General features: G+C 40.8%; 1 protein-coding gene across 1 annotated transcript in view; it reads right to left on the reverse strand.

Moving 5' to 3' along the window:
• Positions 1-3,126: 3,126 nt before the first annotated feature.
• LOC143785748 (cytochrome P450 2K4-like) overlaps positions 3,127-15,570 on the reverse strand; it is an 86,927-nt gene continuing 74,483 nt past the window's right edge. The window contains exon 9 of the mRNA XM_077274839.1: positions 3,127-4,395. Coding sequence (XP_077130954.1) covers positions 4,208-4,395 — 188 coding nt within the window. The 3' untranslated portion in view covers positions 3,127-4,207. The remainder of the gene's footprint in view (positions 4,396-15,570) is intronic.

Consider the following 15,570-nt stretch of genomic DNA (forward strand, 5'->3'; position numbering starts at 1 on the left):
AGTCACGGCAGAGTCGGCCATACTAAAAGACTTACAGGTCATGCTCAGGACAGAGGTAATAATCCCGGTTCCCCAGTCAGAGATAGGAAGAGGGCACTACTCCTCCCTATTTACTATCACAAGGCCGTCGGGCGACACTCGCACCATAATAAATCTAAAGCCTTTGAATGCCTGGGTGAGATACAAACGGTTTCGAATGGAATCCATTCGATCAGCAGTTCAGCTCATAAACCAGAATGCGGTCATGTGTACTATCGACCTAAAGAGGGCCTACTACCAGGTTCCAGTACATCCTTCATCTCAGAAGCTGCTGAGGTTTGCAGTAGCACTGCCATCAGGGACCTTCCATTATCAGTTCCAGGGCCTCCCGTTCGGACTGGCTTCAGCTCCTCGCATTTTTACAAAGCTTGTATCAGAAATGGTGGCCTTCCTGCGAAGTCAAGGCATTATAATAATTCCGTATCTGGACGACTTCCTTCTCGTGGCAGATTCAGTAGATCGTTTGGTGGCTCACAGAACTCGAACAATTGCAGTAATGGAACATCTGGGATGGGTACTAAATTGGCAGAAGTCCGATTTACTACCAGAACGGAGGAAAATTTTCCTGGGTGTATGTCTGGATTCCAGATTAAGAACGTCCTTTTTGCCAGATGTCAGACGAGAGACGATCCAGACGCAGGTCAAGTACCTATTGGAACATCGAGTCACCATAAGAATGGTGATGAAAGTTCTCGGGCTAATGACAGCTTGTATACCATGCGTCAGGTGGGCACAAAGCCACTCCAGACACCTGCAGAGGCAGATCTTGTCAGTATGGGATCGTCGGCAGTCTTCCTTAGAGGCTCCGCTAAAGGTGTCAATCTTAACACGGAAGTCTCTTCACTGGTGGACACATACCAAAAACCTAAAGGTGGGTGTCCTATGGATTACCTCCCCCTACGTGGTTGTTACCACGGACGCCATCGCTTGGGGATGGGGAGCACATCTACAGGGCAGAATCCTGCAAGGCAGGTGGCCAGCAAGCATCAGAAGCAGATCTTCCAATTTCAAAGAGCTATATGCCGTCTGGCAAGCACTAAGACACAATCAGCTTACACTCTCAGATCATCACGTAAGAATCTTCTCCGACAATATAACAACGGTCGCATTTCTGAACCACCAAGGAGGCCCAAGATATCAGCCACTGCAGGATCTGGCAGAGACTATTTTCAAATGGGCAGAAGAAACAGTATTATCAATAACGGCTATCCACCTAGAAGGCTCTCAAAATATAGTAGCAGATTATCTAAGCAGAAGGGATCTGCACCCAACAGAGTGGGAATTGGAACAGAGTATCTTCCAGACATTATGTCACAGATGGGGAACCCCCGATATCGATTTATTCGCAAACAGAAGAAACGCGAAGACCCCAAGATTCTTTTCTCTGAACCCCGCGGATCTCCCAGAAGGGATAGATGCACTGAGCCAGCAGTGGAACCAGCCTCTCTCATACGCGTTCCCTCCCCTGGCATTAATTCCAGCGGTCCTACGGAAGATCAAGGAGGATCAAGCAAAGGTCATCCTGATTGTCCCGTTCTGGACAAGAAGAAGCTGGTTTCCCATACTGGGGAGCTTAGCAGTCGACCATCCCGTCGAGCTGCCGATCAAGGGGAGAGTCATCCACCAGGGTCCAGTATACCATCCAGACCCCAGCAGACTTCGTCTTTCAGCCTGGATCCTAAAAGGGACATCCTGAAATCAAAGGGACTATCTGATCAGGTCATAACTACTATCCAGAGTAGTAGAAAACCTGTTACTTCAGCGATCTACCAGAAAATCTGGAAACGTTTTTGTCTAGAAGGTGGCAGATCCAACGTTGTATCAGGATCTCCGGACATTCCCCGTATTCTGGACTTCCTTCAAAAGGGATTCAACCTGGGTCTCCGTCCCAGCACATTAAAAGTCCAGATTTCTGCACTAAGCTCATTTCTGGACTACCCGTTGGCATCTCACCCATGGATAATAAGGTTCATTCGGGCCACTCAACGAATGCGTCCTACCATTAGGCAGCTATTACCATCATGGGATCTTAACTTAGTCCTTAGGGCCCTGTGTAAAGGCGCTTACGCTATGGGGGATGACATGCCCATTTCTATCCGCACCCGGAAAACGGCTTTCCTAGTAGCTGTCACTACGGCCAGGAGGGTTGGAGAAATTCAGGCCTTATGTACAAGGGATCCCTATCTCCAGATCAGGGATGATAGTCTAATCTTAAAATTAGATCCCTCATTTATCCCAAAGGTAGCCTCTATCAAAAATAGGAACCAGGCAATAATACTTCCGTCCTTTTGTAATAACCCTTCTAACGAGAAAGAGAGAGTCCTTCATTCCCTGGATGTCAGACAGGGGGTCCTGGACTATCTTAAAGCTACAAACTCTTGGCGTATAGACCCAAATCTTTTTATTCTATTTGGGGGTAAAAACAGGGGTAAGAAGGCGTCTAAAGCCTCAATTGCACGTTGGATCACGGATGTGATCTCAGAAGCCTATCAGTCAGAAGGCATGTCACCTCCGGTAGGTCTTAAAGCCCATTCTACACGGGGAGTATCTGCCTCCTGGGCAGAGCACGCAGGAGCCTCAGTAGAACAAATCTGTAAAGCGGCTACATGGGCCAGGGCTGACACGTTCTGTAGACATTATAAACTCGATGTTATGTCCAGTCAGCACACGGCTTTCGGGAGGAAAGTCCTCCAAGCAGTAATCCCACCCTAAGGAGGGTCTTTGGTACTCTCCATGGTGCTGTCAGGAGGGACGTCCTGGAAAATCGGTATTAGTCTTACCGGTAATTATGTTTCCAGGAGTCCATACTGACAGCACCGGTACTTCCCCCCCATTCTGTCTTTTGGTTTAATCAGTTTGTGTGCCTATATACTATTTGTTATATGGTTTATTCATTAAAAGTTTTATTTGCATCATTCCATGAGTTGGTCCTTGTTACAACACTGAGGAGTGAGGGGTGGTACCGGATATTTAAACTCTCGTGTGTTTCCTGTCCCAGCAAGGAGGAGGGGAGACGTCCTCCATGGTGCTGTCAGTATGGACTCCTGGAAACATAATTACCGGTAAGACTAATACCGATTTTTTTTTACATCCTTTTTACATTTTGCCTTATATATAAGTCATTATACAAGAAATAATGTTTCTTAATGTTTTTTTCCTGTAAAATGCAGTTTCTCATTGGTTTGGAACGTTTTATTGTCAGTCCTTAAAGTGGAGTAAAAGTGTGACTCCATTGTACTCATCAGCAATCTGGGAGTCAGAGATGCTTCCAGGGGTCTTCCCCATGCGGTTCTCCTTCCATTCAGCATTTTTCCCATCCATTTGAACATTTCCACTGCCCCCCAGACCTCATTGTAGGGTCTGACAGAAAAAAAAGCTTGGATTTCCCATTAACACCCATTATACTCGTTATTCGAAACGATCATGCGATTATTAAAGGTTGCTCGGTTCGAGCAAAGAGCAAACAAGCATTCTAGTGTTCGCTCATCACTAGTCAGGAGAAAACAAAGAAATATATTAGAAACTATAAAAAATACACAGTTACAGAACATAAAAGTTTTCATTTGTGCCAGAAAAAACTCATCATCGAAAGAATCTGGCTGTGTGCACACGTTGCAGATTTGGTGCCTTTTTGTTGAGTTTCTTCTGTGCGAATTTGTGACAAAACCTAAAGCAAAACCACCTGATACTAGCAAAGTGAATGAGAAACCTGAAGAGTCATGCACACGTTGAGTATTTTTAACTTGCAGATTTGATGCAAAAAATAATCAGCAGCATGCCAATTCTCTGTACGTTTTTGCCCCGCCTTTTTCACTACTGACTTCACTCAAATCAATCAAAAGTGCAGGGCAATAGCGCAGGCAAAAACGGATAAAAAAAAGAGGCAAAAATGTGTGGTTTTGCTGCTGCGTTTTTCCTTACAAGAGATGCATAAATGGTGCATACATTTTACTTGTGTGCACATACCCTAGCAGCTTTTGCTAAAAGTAAAAAATTTCTTTAAAGGTCGATTAAGACAATTGGAGATCATTGCATGATATACTCTACAGTTTCAACTAAAGATATTTGATAATGACATTAAAAAAAAAAAAGTACTAAATGAAATATATTAAAATATAATAAAAAAAAATACATCGGTCTCTGTGTTGTCTCTGTTTTTCATCCCCAACTAATAGTTTGGCTTCGCACATGTCATGTATGGTGTGGGCACTAATGTGAGTCCAATGTCAGGCTTGAGACTGAGGTCTTCTCTGGAAACTCCTGGAGGTGGAGAGAAAGTAAACGCCTGAAGAAGTCCAGTAAAAAACAGGAAAAGTTCCATCTTGGCCAAGGACTCCCCAGCACAAGCTCTTCTTCCTGTAGAAATGGGATTAGTGAGTTCAAAATGTCATGTTTAAAGTAGATTTTGACCCTAAGGGCTCATACCAATTTGTGAGAAAAAATGGACGAGTTCTATGCGAATGTCAGGCGAGTGTCATGCAATTTCTGTATGATTTTTCCTCGGAACATCCGTATGACATGCGTATGCATTAAGTATGCAATGCGATTTTAACATGAGGTTTTACATACAGCAGTTTTCTCTATGTAAAAGCTCATGTTAAAATCGCATTGTAAAATGCAACCATACAGATCATTTTAAAACCAAACAATTTTCAAAACACATACTGTATATGTATTTATATGAAATAGATTACAAGCTGGCAGATGCCGGGTACAGTATAGAATAGAATAGGTTATAATAAAATAGCTAGAATAGAAATGTACACATAGTATAGGTGTGTATATATATATATATACAGTACAGACCAAAAGTTTGGACACACCTTCTCATTTAAAGATTTTTCTGTATTTTCATGCCTATGAAAATTGTACATTCAAACTGAAGGCATCAAAACTATGAATTAACACATGTGGAATTATATACTTAACAAAAAAGTATGAAACAACTGAAAATATGTCTTATATTCTAGGTTCTTCAAAGTAGCCACCTTTTGCTTTGATGACTGCTTTTGCACACTCTTGGCATTCTCTTGATGAGCTTCAAGAGGTAGTCACCGGGAATGGTCTTCCAACAATCTTGAAGGAGTTCCCAGAGATGCTTAGCACTTGTTGACCCTTTTGCCTTCACTCTGCAGTCCAGCTCACCCCAAACCATCTCGATTGGGTTCAGGTCTGGTGACTGTGGAGGCCAAGTCATCTGGCGCAGCACCCCATCACTCTCCTTCTTGGTCAAATAGCCCTTACATAGCCTGGAGGTGTGTTTGGGGTCATTGTCCTGTTGAAAAATAAATGATGGTCCAACTAAACATAAACCGGATGGAATAGCAAGCCTCTGCAAGATGCTGTGGTAGCCATGCTGGTTCAGTATGCCTTCAATTTTGAATAAATCCCCAACAGTGTCACCAGCAAAGCACCGCCACACCATCACACCTCCTCCTCCATGCTTCACAGTGGGAACCAGGCATGTAGAATCTATCCGTTCACCTTTTCTGCATCGAACAAAGACACAGTGGTTGGAACCAAAGATCTCAAATTTGGACTCATCAGACCAAAGCACAGATTTCCACTGGTCTAATGTCCATTCCTTGTGTTCTTTAGCCCAAACAAGTCTCTTCTGCTTGTTGCCTGTCCTTAGCAGTGGTTTCCTAGCAGCTATTTTACCATGAAGGCCTGCTGCACAAAGTCTCCTCTTAACAGTTGTTGTAGAGTTGTGTCTGCTGCTAGAACTGTGTGTGGCATTGACCTGGTCTCTAATCTGAGCTGCTGTTAACCTGCGATTTCTGTGGCTGATGACTCAGATAAACTTATCCTCAGAAGCAGAGGTGACTCTTGGTCTTCCTTTCCTGGGGCGGTCCTCATGTGAGCCAGTTTCTTTGTAGCGTTTTATGGTTTTTGCCACTGCACTTGAGGACACTTTCAAAGTTTGCCCAATTTTTCAGATTGACTGACCTTCATTTCTTAAAGTAATGATGGCCACTCGTTTTTCTTTACTTAGCTGCTTTTTTCTTGCCATAATACAAATTCTAACAGTCTATTCAGTAGGACTATCAGCTGTGTATCCACCAGACTTCTGCACAACACAACTGATGGTCCCAACCCCATTTATAAGGCAAGAAATCCCACTTATTAAACCTGACAGGGCACACCTGTGAGGTGAAAACCATTCCTGGTGACTATCTCTTGAAGCTCATCAAGAGAATGCCAAGAGTGTGCAAAGCAGTCATCAAAGCAAAACGTGGCAACGTTGACGAACCTAGAATATAAGACATAATTTCAGTTGTTTCACACTTTTTTGCTAAGTATATAATTCCACATGTGTTAATTCATAGTTTTGATGCCTTCAGTGTGAATGTGCAATTTTCATAGTCATGAAAATACAGAAAAATCTTTAAATGAGAAGGTGTGCCCAAACTTTTGGTCTGTACTCTATCTTAATATTTCATAGAGAGATAGATAGCAGAATAGCCAATAATTCATTTGTTGACTTCTGCATAATCATTGCAGAAGGAGACAGGATATGAAACATGGTTTACATACAGTAAACCATTGCAGAACAGTTAGATTTTTATATGTCCCTCACTAATAATGTTAGTAGTGTGTGTGTGTAAAATTTTGGAGCTGTATGTGTTAAATTAAAGGATTAATTCACAGAAAAAACTGGAGTGGGCACCAATGCAATTTTCTCCGCCAGAGTGGGAAACCCAGTGACTAAGGGCAGATATTAATAGCCTAGAAAGAAACCATAGTTATTGGCTCCCCCTGGCTGAAAACATCTGCCCCCAGCCACCCCAGAAAAGGCGCATCTGTAAGATGCACCTATACCGACACTTAGCATCTCTCTTCCCATTGCCCTGTAGTGGTGGCATATGGGGTAATAAGGGGTTAATGTCACCTTGCTATTGTAAGGTGACATTAAGCCTGGTTAATAATGGAGAGGTGTCAATAAGACACCTCTCCATTATTAATCCAATAGTATGAATGGGTTAATAAATACACACACATTAAGAATAAAGTTTTTTAATGAAATAATTAAACACACAGGTTTTCCTTCTTTATTACACTCTCAATCCAAACAAAGCCCTCGTTCTTCTGTGAAACAAATCCAAAATTAGAAAGCAACAATATCCTATACCTGTCCGCTGTACAGTCAAGTCCCACGCTGCAATCCATCTCAAGGGGTTAAATAGTTTACAACCGGGAGCGGTGCTAATGCTACCGGCCGGGCTGTAAACCACTATATAATGAATGAAAAGCTGCATGCGCATCCTCCTTGCCTGACCGGACATGAACTCATTAACGTGGGAAAGTTTCTGATCATTTTCCCATGCTGTCAAGTGCACCTCATCCCTCATTTCTATCACCCTATCCGTGCCCTCCGTTCTGCAACTGATCTAAGACTAACATCCTCCATAGTGCAAATCTCGCACCTCAGTCTCCCAGACTTCTCTCGGGGTGCGCCATGGGTCTGGATTGCACAACTGCAGATGATCCGACTAATACCTTTCCCTCGTGTTGTAAAGTGTGCTTTAAAAACGTATCTCTTTAAAAAGGCCTATACCTCAACTCACTAATCTAACTCTCCCCTGTTCCCACCTTGTAAATGTTAATCATAATCTGCTCCCTCCAATTCATCTGTCTCCGCATCCTCAATGCACCTAATAGCACACGGTAGCTGCACTTAGACAGATCCGGGCTGATAACCAGATCATGCAGCTTTATATAAAAACCCTTATTTATTATAATGATTTGCTGGACAGTACATAAAAAGCACGCTCTACCTATTGTGTCCCCCTTATTTCCTTATAGATTTTAAGCTTGGGAGTAGGACCCTCACTCCTCCTGTAACTGGTGAACACTGTGTGTTACTTTGTATTGTTTTTATTGACTGTACATGTCCTCGCTTAATTTTAAACTGCTGCAGAATATGTTGGCATTATATAAATACAATTTTTATTATTACTTTAGGTTATATTGCAAAAAAAAATAAAGTGTTCATGCATATGCTGAGCATTTTAATAAAACCGTACAACATTTTTTTACTTTTGGGGGTAAAAATATGAGATTGACATAACATATTTTAGTTCTGGCAAAATGTAGTTGTTCTGTTAAAGGAGTTGTCCATTACTTTCAATTAACCCCCCAATGTATCCCCCCGGGGCCCCTAATGAATTTTGTAAATACCTTATGTTGCCGTTTTAGCCTGTGAGCGGCGCTATGCCGGTGGCTGAGTCTGGGTCACGAGACCCCCAGGCTGCAGCCGCCGCTAATTTCTGCAGACGTCACGTCAATTTCCAGATCTCTGGAAATTGATGTGACGTCATCAGCAGGCGTGACCCAGCCTCCACAGACAGCGGTCACTCATCAAGAGTGACTGAGCTGTGAGCGATACTGGGGGCTGCGTGCGGGGCTGTGTTGGGATTTACGGGCAGGGCGGTCTGCTGGCTATGCTGGGATGTGCGGCCGGTGCTGGGATCTGCGTGCGGTGCGGGGGGGTCTGCGGGGGGGTCTGCTGCTAGAACTGTGTGTGGCATTGACCTGGTCTCTAATCTGAGCTGCTGTTAACCTGCGATTTCTGTGGCTGATGACTCAGATAAACTTATCCTCAGAAGCAGAGGTGACTCTTGGTCTTCCTTTCCTGGGGCGGTCCTCATGTGAGCCAGTTTCTTTGTAGCGTTTTATGGTTTTTGCCACTGCACTTGGGGACACTTTCAAAGTTTGCCCAATTTTTCAGACTGACTGACCTTCATTTCTTAAAGTAATGATGGCCACTAGGGTTGAGCGAAACGGGTCGATCATTTTCAAAAGTCGCCGACTTTTGGCTAAGTCGGCGTCTCATGAAACCCGATCCGACCCCTGTGCTTGTCGGCCATGCGGTACGCGACTTTCGCGCCAAAGTCGCGTTTCAATGACGCGAAAAGCGCCATTTCTCAGCCAATGAAGGTGAACGCAGAGTGTGGGCAGCGTGATGACATAGATCCTGGTCCCCACCATCTTAGAGAAGGGCATTGCAGTGATTGGCTTGCTGTCTGCGGCGTCACAGGGGCTATAAAGGGGCGTTCCCGCCGACCGCCATCTTACTGCTGCTGATCTGAGCTTAGGGAGAGGTTGCTGCCGCTTCGTCAGAAGCAGGGAGAGCGTTAGGCAGGGTCCACTAACCACCAAACCGCTTGTGCTGTAGCGATTTCCACTGTCCAACACCACCTTCGGTGTGCAGGAACAGTGGAAGCTATTTTTTTTTTTTTTCCTCAGCGCTGTAGCTCATTGGGCTGCCCTAGAAGGCTCCGTGATAGCTGTATTGCTGTGTGTACGCCACTGTGGAAACCAACTGCTTTTTTCAAAGCACATATCCTCTTGTTCCTTCCTTTCTGCACAGCTATCTTTTTTGTTTGTCCACACTTTTTATTTAATTTGTGCATCAGTCCACTCCTATTGCTGCCTGCCATACCTGGCTTAGATTACTGCAGGGAGATAGTAATTGTAGGACAGTCCCTGTTTTTTTTTTTTTTTTTTTTTTTGTGGGAGATTAAGATTGGCATTTCTGCTACAGTGCCATCCCTGTGTGTGCCATCTCTCACTGAGTGGGCCATAGAAAGCCTATTTATTTTTTCCGTGATTTGTGTTCTAAATTCTACCTCAACACAAAAACACTACATCAATCAGTGGTAGAAAAATATTGGCCTCAGTCAGGGCTTGTGTGCCACTGCTGTGTGTGCTATCTCTTATTCAGTGGGCTATAGAAAGCCTATTTATTTATTTATTTTTTTTCTTATTATTTGGTTTCTAAAGTCTCCCTGAAAAAAAATAAATAAATAAAAAAACAGTGGGAGAGTAATATTGCCCTTTCAGCTTGTGTGCCAGTCTTGACTCCTGGGTGTGCCACCTCTCTCTCTAATTGTGGGCCATAGAAAGCCTGTTTTTTTTTTTTTTTTAAAATATTATTGGGTTTCTAAAGTCTCCCTTAAAAAACAAAAAATACATAAAAAAACAGTGGGAGAGTAATATTGCCCTTTCAGCTTGTGTGCCAGTCTTGACTCCTGGGTGTGCCACCTCTCTCTCTAATTGTGGGCCATAGAAAGCCTTTTTTTTTTTTTTTAAATATTATTGGGTTTCTAAAGTCTCCCTTAAAAAACAAAAAATACATAAAAAAACAGTGGGAGAGTAATATTGCCCTTTCAGCTTGTGTGCCAGTCTTGACTCCTGGGTGTGCCACCTCTCTCTCTCATTCAGTGGGCCATAGAAAGGCTATTTATTTTTTTGGTTTTTTTAATATTATTTGGTTTCTAAAGTCTCCCTGAAAATAAAAAAAAAAAAACTTAAAAAAACAGTGGGAGAGTAATATTGCCCTTTCAGCTTGTGCGCCAGTCTTGACTCCTGGGTGTGCCACCTCTCTCTCTCTAATTGTGGGCCATAGAAAGCCTTTTTTTTTTTGTTTTTTTTTTTAATATTATTTGGTTTCTAAAGTCTCCCTTAAAAAACAAAAAATACATAAAAAAACAGTGGGAGAGTAATATTGCCCTTTCAGCTTGTGTGCCAGTCTTGACTCCTGGGTGTGCCACCTCTCTCTCTCATTCAGTGGGCCATAGAAAGGCTATTTATTTTTTTTGTTTTTTTAATATTATTTGGTTTCTAAAGTCTCCCTGAAAATAAAAAAAAAAAACTTAAAAAAACAGTGGGAGAGTAATATTGCCCTTTCAGCTTGTGCACCAGTCTTGACTCCTGGGTGTGCCACCTCTCTCTCTCTAATTGTGGGCCATAGAAAGCCTTTTTTTTTTTGTTTTTTTTTAAATATTATTTGGTTTCTAAAGTCTCCCTTAAAAAACAAAAAATACATAAAAAAACAGTGGGAGAGTAATATTGCCCTTTCAGCTTGTGTGCCAGTCTTGACTCCTGGGTGTGCCACCTCTCTCTCTCATTCAGTGGGCCATAGAAAGGATATTTATTTTTTTGGTTTTTTTAATATTATTTGGTTTCTAAAGTCTCCCTGAAAAAAAAAAAACATAAAAAAACAGTGGGAGAGTAATATTGCCCTTTCAGCTTGTGTGCCAGTCTTGACTCCTGGGTGTGCCACCTCTCTCTCTCATTCAGTGGGCCATAGAAAGGCTATTTATTTTTTTGGTTTTTTTAATATTATTTGGTTTCTAAAGTCTCCCTGAAAATAAAAAAAAAAAAACTTAAAAAAACAGTGGGAGAGTAATATTGCCCTTTCAGCTTGTGCGCCAGTCTTGACTCCTGGGTGTGCCACCTCTCTCTCTCTAATTGTGGGCCATAGAAAGCCTTTTTTTTTTGTTTTTTTTTAAATATTATTTGGTTTCTAAAGTCTCCCTTAAAAAACAAAAAATACATAAAAAAACAGTGGGAGAGTAATATTGCCCTTTCAGCTTGTGTGCCAGTCTTGACTCCTGGGTGTGCCACCTCTCTCTCTCATTCAGTGGGCCATAGAAAGGCTATTTATTTTTTTGGTTTTTTTAATATTATTTGGTTTCTAAAGTCTCCCTGAAAAAAAAAACAAAACATAAAAAAACAGTGGGAGAGTAATATTGCCCTTTCAGCTTGTGTGCCAGTCTTGACTCCTGGGTGTGCCACCTCTCTCTCTCATTCAGTGGGCCATAGAAAGGCTATTTATTTTTTTGGTTTTTTTAATATTATTTGGTTTCTAAAGTCTCCCTGAAAATAAAAAAAAAAAAACTTAAAAAAACAGTGGGAGAGTAATATTGCCCTTTCAGCTTGTGCGCCAGTCTTGACTCCTGGGTGTGCCACCTCTCTCTCTCTAATTGTGGGCCATAGAAAGCCTTTTTTTTTTTGTTTTTTTTTAAATATTATTTGGTTTCTAAAGTCTCCCTTAAAAAACAAAAAATACATAAAAAAACAGTGGGAGAGTAATATTGCCCTTTCAGCTTGTGTGCCAGTCTTGACTCCTGGGTGTGCCACCTCTCTCTCTCATTCAGTGGGCCATAGAAAGGCTATTTATTTTTTTGGTTTTTTTAATATTATTTGGTTTCTAAAGTCTCCCTGAAAAAAAAAAAAAACATAAAAAAACAGTGGGAGAGTAATATTGCCCTTTCAGCTTGTGTGCCAGTCTTGACTCCTGGGTGTGCCACCTCTCTCTCTCATTCAGTGGGCCATAGAAAGGCTATTTATTTTTTTGGTTTTTTTAATATTATTTGGTTTCTAAAGTCTCCCTGAAAATAAAAAAAAAAAAACTTAAAAAAACAGTGGGAGAGTAATATTGCCCTTTCAGCTTGTGCGCCAGTCTTGACTCCTGGGTGTGCCACCTCTCTCTCTCTAATTGTGGGCCATAGAAAGCCTTTTTTTTTTTGTTTTTTTTTAATATTATTTGGTTTCTAAAGTCTCCCTTAAAAAACAAAAAATACATAAAAAAACAGTGGGAGAGTAATATTGCCCTTTCAGCTTGTGTGCCAGTCTTGACTCCTGGGTGTGCCACCTCTCTCTCTCATTCAGTGGGCCATAGAAAGGCTATTTATTTTTTTGGTTTTTTTAATATTATTTGGTTTCTAAAGTCTCCCTGAAAAAAAAAACAAAACATAAAAAAACAGTGGGAGAGTAATATTGCCCTTTCAGCTTGTGTGCCAGTCTTGACTCCTGGGTGTGCCACCTCTCTCTCTCATTCAGTGGGCCATAGAAAGGCTATTTATTTTTTTGTTTTTTTTAATATTATTTGGTTTCTAAAGTCTCCCTGAAAAAAAAAAAAAAAAAACTTAAAAAAACAGTGGGAGAGTAATATTGCCCTTTCAGCTTGTGCGCCAGTCTTGACTCCTGGGTGTGCCACCTCTCTCTCTCTAATTGTGGGCCATAGAAAGCCTTTTTTTTTTGTTTTTTTTTTAATATTATTTGGTTTCTAAAGTCTCCCTTAAAAAACAAAAAAATACATAAAAAAACAGTGGGAGAGTAATATTGCCCTTTCAGCTTGTGTGCCAGTCTTGACTCCTGGGTGTGCCACCTCTCTCTCATTCAGTGGGCCATAGAAAGCATTTATTTTTTTTTTTCCTTGATTTGTGTTCTAAAATCTACCTCAACACAAAAACACTACATCAATCAGTGGTAGAAAAATATTGGCCTCAGTCAGGGCTTGTGTGCCACTGCTGTGTGTGCTATCTCTTATTCAGTGGGCTATAGAAAGCCTATTTATTTATTTATTTTTTTTCTTATTATTTGGTTTCTAAAGTCTCCCTGAAAAAAAAAAAATAAATAAAAAAACAGTGGGAGAGTAATATTGCCCTTTCAGCTTGTGTGCCAGTCTTGACTCCTGGGTGTGCCACCTCTCTCTCTAATTGTGGGCCATAGAAAGCCTTTTTTTTTTTTTTTTTTTAAATATTATTGGGTTTCTAAAGTCTCCCTTAAAAAACAAAAAATACATAAAAAAACAGTGGGAGAGTAATATTGCCCTTTCAGCTTGTGTGCCAGTCTTGACTCCTGGGTGTGCCACCTCTCTCTCTAATTGTGGGCCATAGAAAGCCTTTTTTTTTTTTTTTTTAAATATTATTGGGTTTCTAAAGTCTCCCTTAAAAAACAAAAAATACATAAAAAAACAGTGGGAGAGTAATATTGCCCTTTCAGCTTGTGTGCCAGTCTTGACTCCTGGGTGTGCCACCTCTCTCTCTCATTCAGTGGGCCATAGAAAGGCTATTTATTTTTTTGGTTTTTTTAATATTATTTGGTTTCTAAAGTCTCCCTGAAAATAAAAAAAAAAAACTTAAAAAAACAGTGGGAGAGTAATATTGCCCTTTCAGCTTGTGCGCCAGTCTTGACTCCTGGGTGTGCCACCTCTCTCTCTCTAATTGTGGGCCATAGAAAGCCTTTTTTTTTTTTTTTTTTTTTAAATATTATTTGGTTTCTAAAGTCTCCCTTAAAAAACAAAAAATACATAAAAAAACAGTGGGAGAGTAATATTGCCCTTTCAGCTTGTGTGCCAGTCTTGACTCCTGGGTGTGCCACCTCTCTCTCTCATTCAGTGGGCCATAGAAAGGCTATTTATTTTTTTGGTTTTTTTAATATTATTTGGTTTCTAAAGTCTCCCTGAAAAAAAAAAAAACATAAAAAAACAGTGGGAGAGTAATATTGCCCTTTCAGCTTGTGTGCCAGTCTTGACTCCTGGGTGTGCCACCTCTCTCTCTCATTCAGTGGGCCATAGAAAGGCTATTTATTTTTTTGGTTTTTTTAATATTATTTGGTTTCTAAAGTCTCCCTGAAAATAAAAAAAAAAAAACTTAAAAAAACAGTGGGAGAGTAATATTGCCCTTTCAGCTTGTGCGCCAGTCTTGACTCCTGGGTGTGCCACCTCTCTCTCTCTCTAATTGTGGGCCATAGAAAGCCTTTTTTTTGTTGTTTTTTTTTTAATATTATTTGGTTTCTAAAGTCTCCCTTAAAAAACAAAAAATACATAAAAAAACAGTGGGAGAGTAATATTGCCCTTTCAGCTTGTGTGCCAGTCTTGACTCCTGGGTGTGCCACCTCTCTCTCTCATTCAGTGGGCCATAGAAAGGCTATTTATTTTTTTGGTTTTTTTAATATTATTTGGTTTCTAAAGTCTCCCTGAAAAAAAAAAAAAAACATAAAAAAACAGTGGGAGAGTAATATTGCCCTTTCAGCTTGTGTGCCAGTCTTGACTCCTGGGTGTGCCACCTCTCTCTCTCATTCAGTGGGCCATAGAAAGGCTATTTATTTTTTTGGTTTTTTTAATATTATTTGGTTTCTAAAGTCTCCCTGAAAATAAAAAAAAAAAAACTTAAAAAAACAGTGGGAGAGTAATATTGCCCTTTCAGCTTGTGCGCCAGTCTTGACTCCTGGGTGTGCCACCTCTCTCTCTCTAATTGTGGGCCATAGAAAGCCTTTTTTTTTTTGTTTTTTTTTTAATATTATTTGGTTTCTAAAGTCTCCCTTAAAAAACAAAAAATACATAAAAAAACAGTGGGAGAGTAATATTGCCCTTTCAGCTTGTGTGCCAGTCTTGACTCCTGGGTGTGCCACCTCTCTCTCTCATTCAGTGGGCCATAGAAAGGCTATTTATTTTTTTGGTTTTTTTAATATTATTTGGTTTCTAAAGTCTCCCTGAAAAAAAAAAAAACATAAAAAAACAGTGGGAGAGTAATATTGCCCTTTCAGCTTGTGTGCCAGTCTTGACTCCTGGGTGTGCCACCTCTCTCCCTCTCATTCAGTGGGCCATAGAAAGCCTATTTATTTTTTTTTTTAAATATTATTGGGTTTCTAAAGTCTCCCTTAAAAAACAAAAAATACATAAAAAAACAGTGGGAGAGTAATATTGCCCTTTCAGCTTGTGTGCCAGTCTTGACTCCTGGGTGTGCCACCTCTCTCTCATTCAGTGGGCCATAGAAAGCATTTATTTTTTTTTTCCTTGATTTGTGTTCTAAAATCTACCTCAACACAAAAACACTACATCAATCAGTGGGAGAAAAATATTGGCCTCAGTCAGGGCTTGTGTGCCACTCCTGTGTGTGCTATCTCTCATTCAGTGGGCTATAGAAAGCCTATTTATTTATTTATTTATTTATTTTC

Source organism: Ranitomeya variabilis, chromosome 7 (assembly GCF_051348905.1).
Source record: "Ranitomeya variabilis isolate aRanVar5 chromosome 7, aRanVar5.hap1, whole genome shotgun sequence".
Taxonomy (NCBI): Eukaryota; Metazoa; Chordata; class Amphibia; order Anura; family Dendrobatidae; genus Ranitomeya; species Ranitomeya variabilis.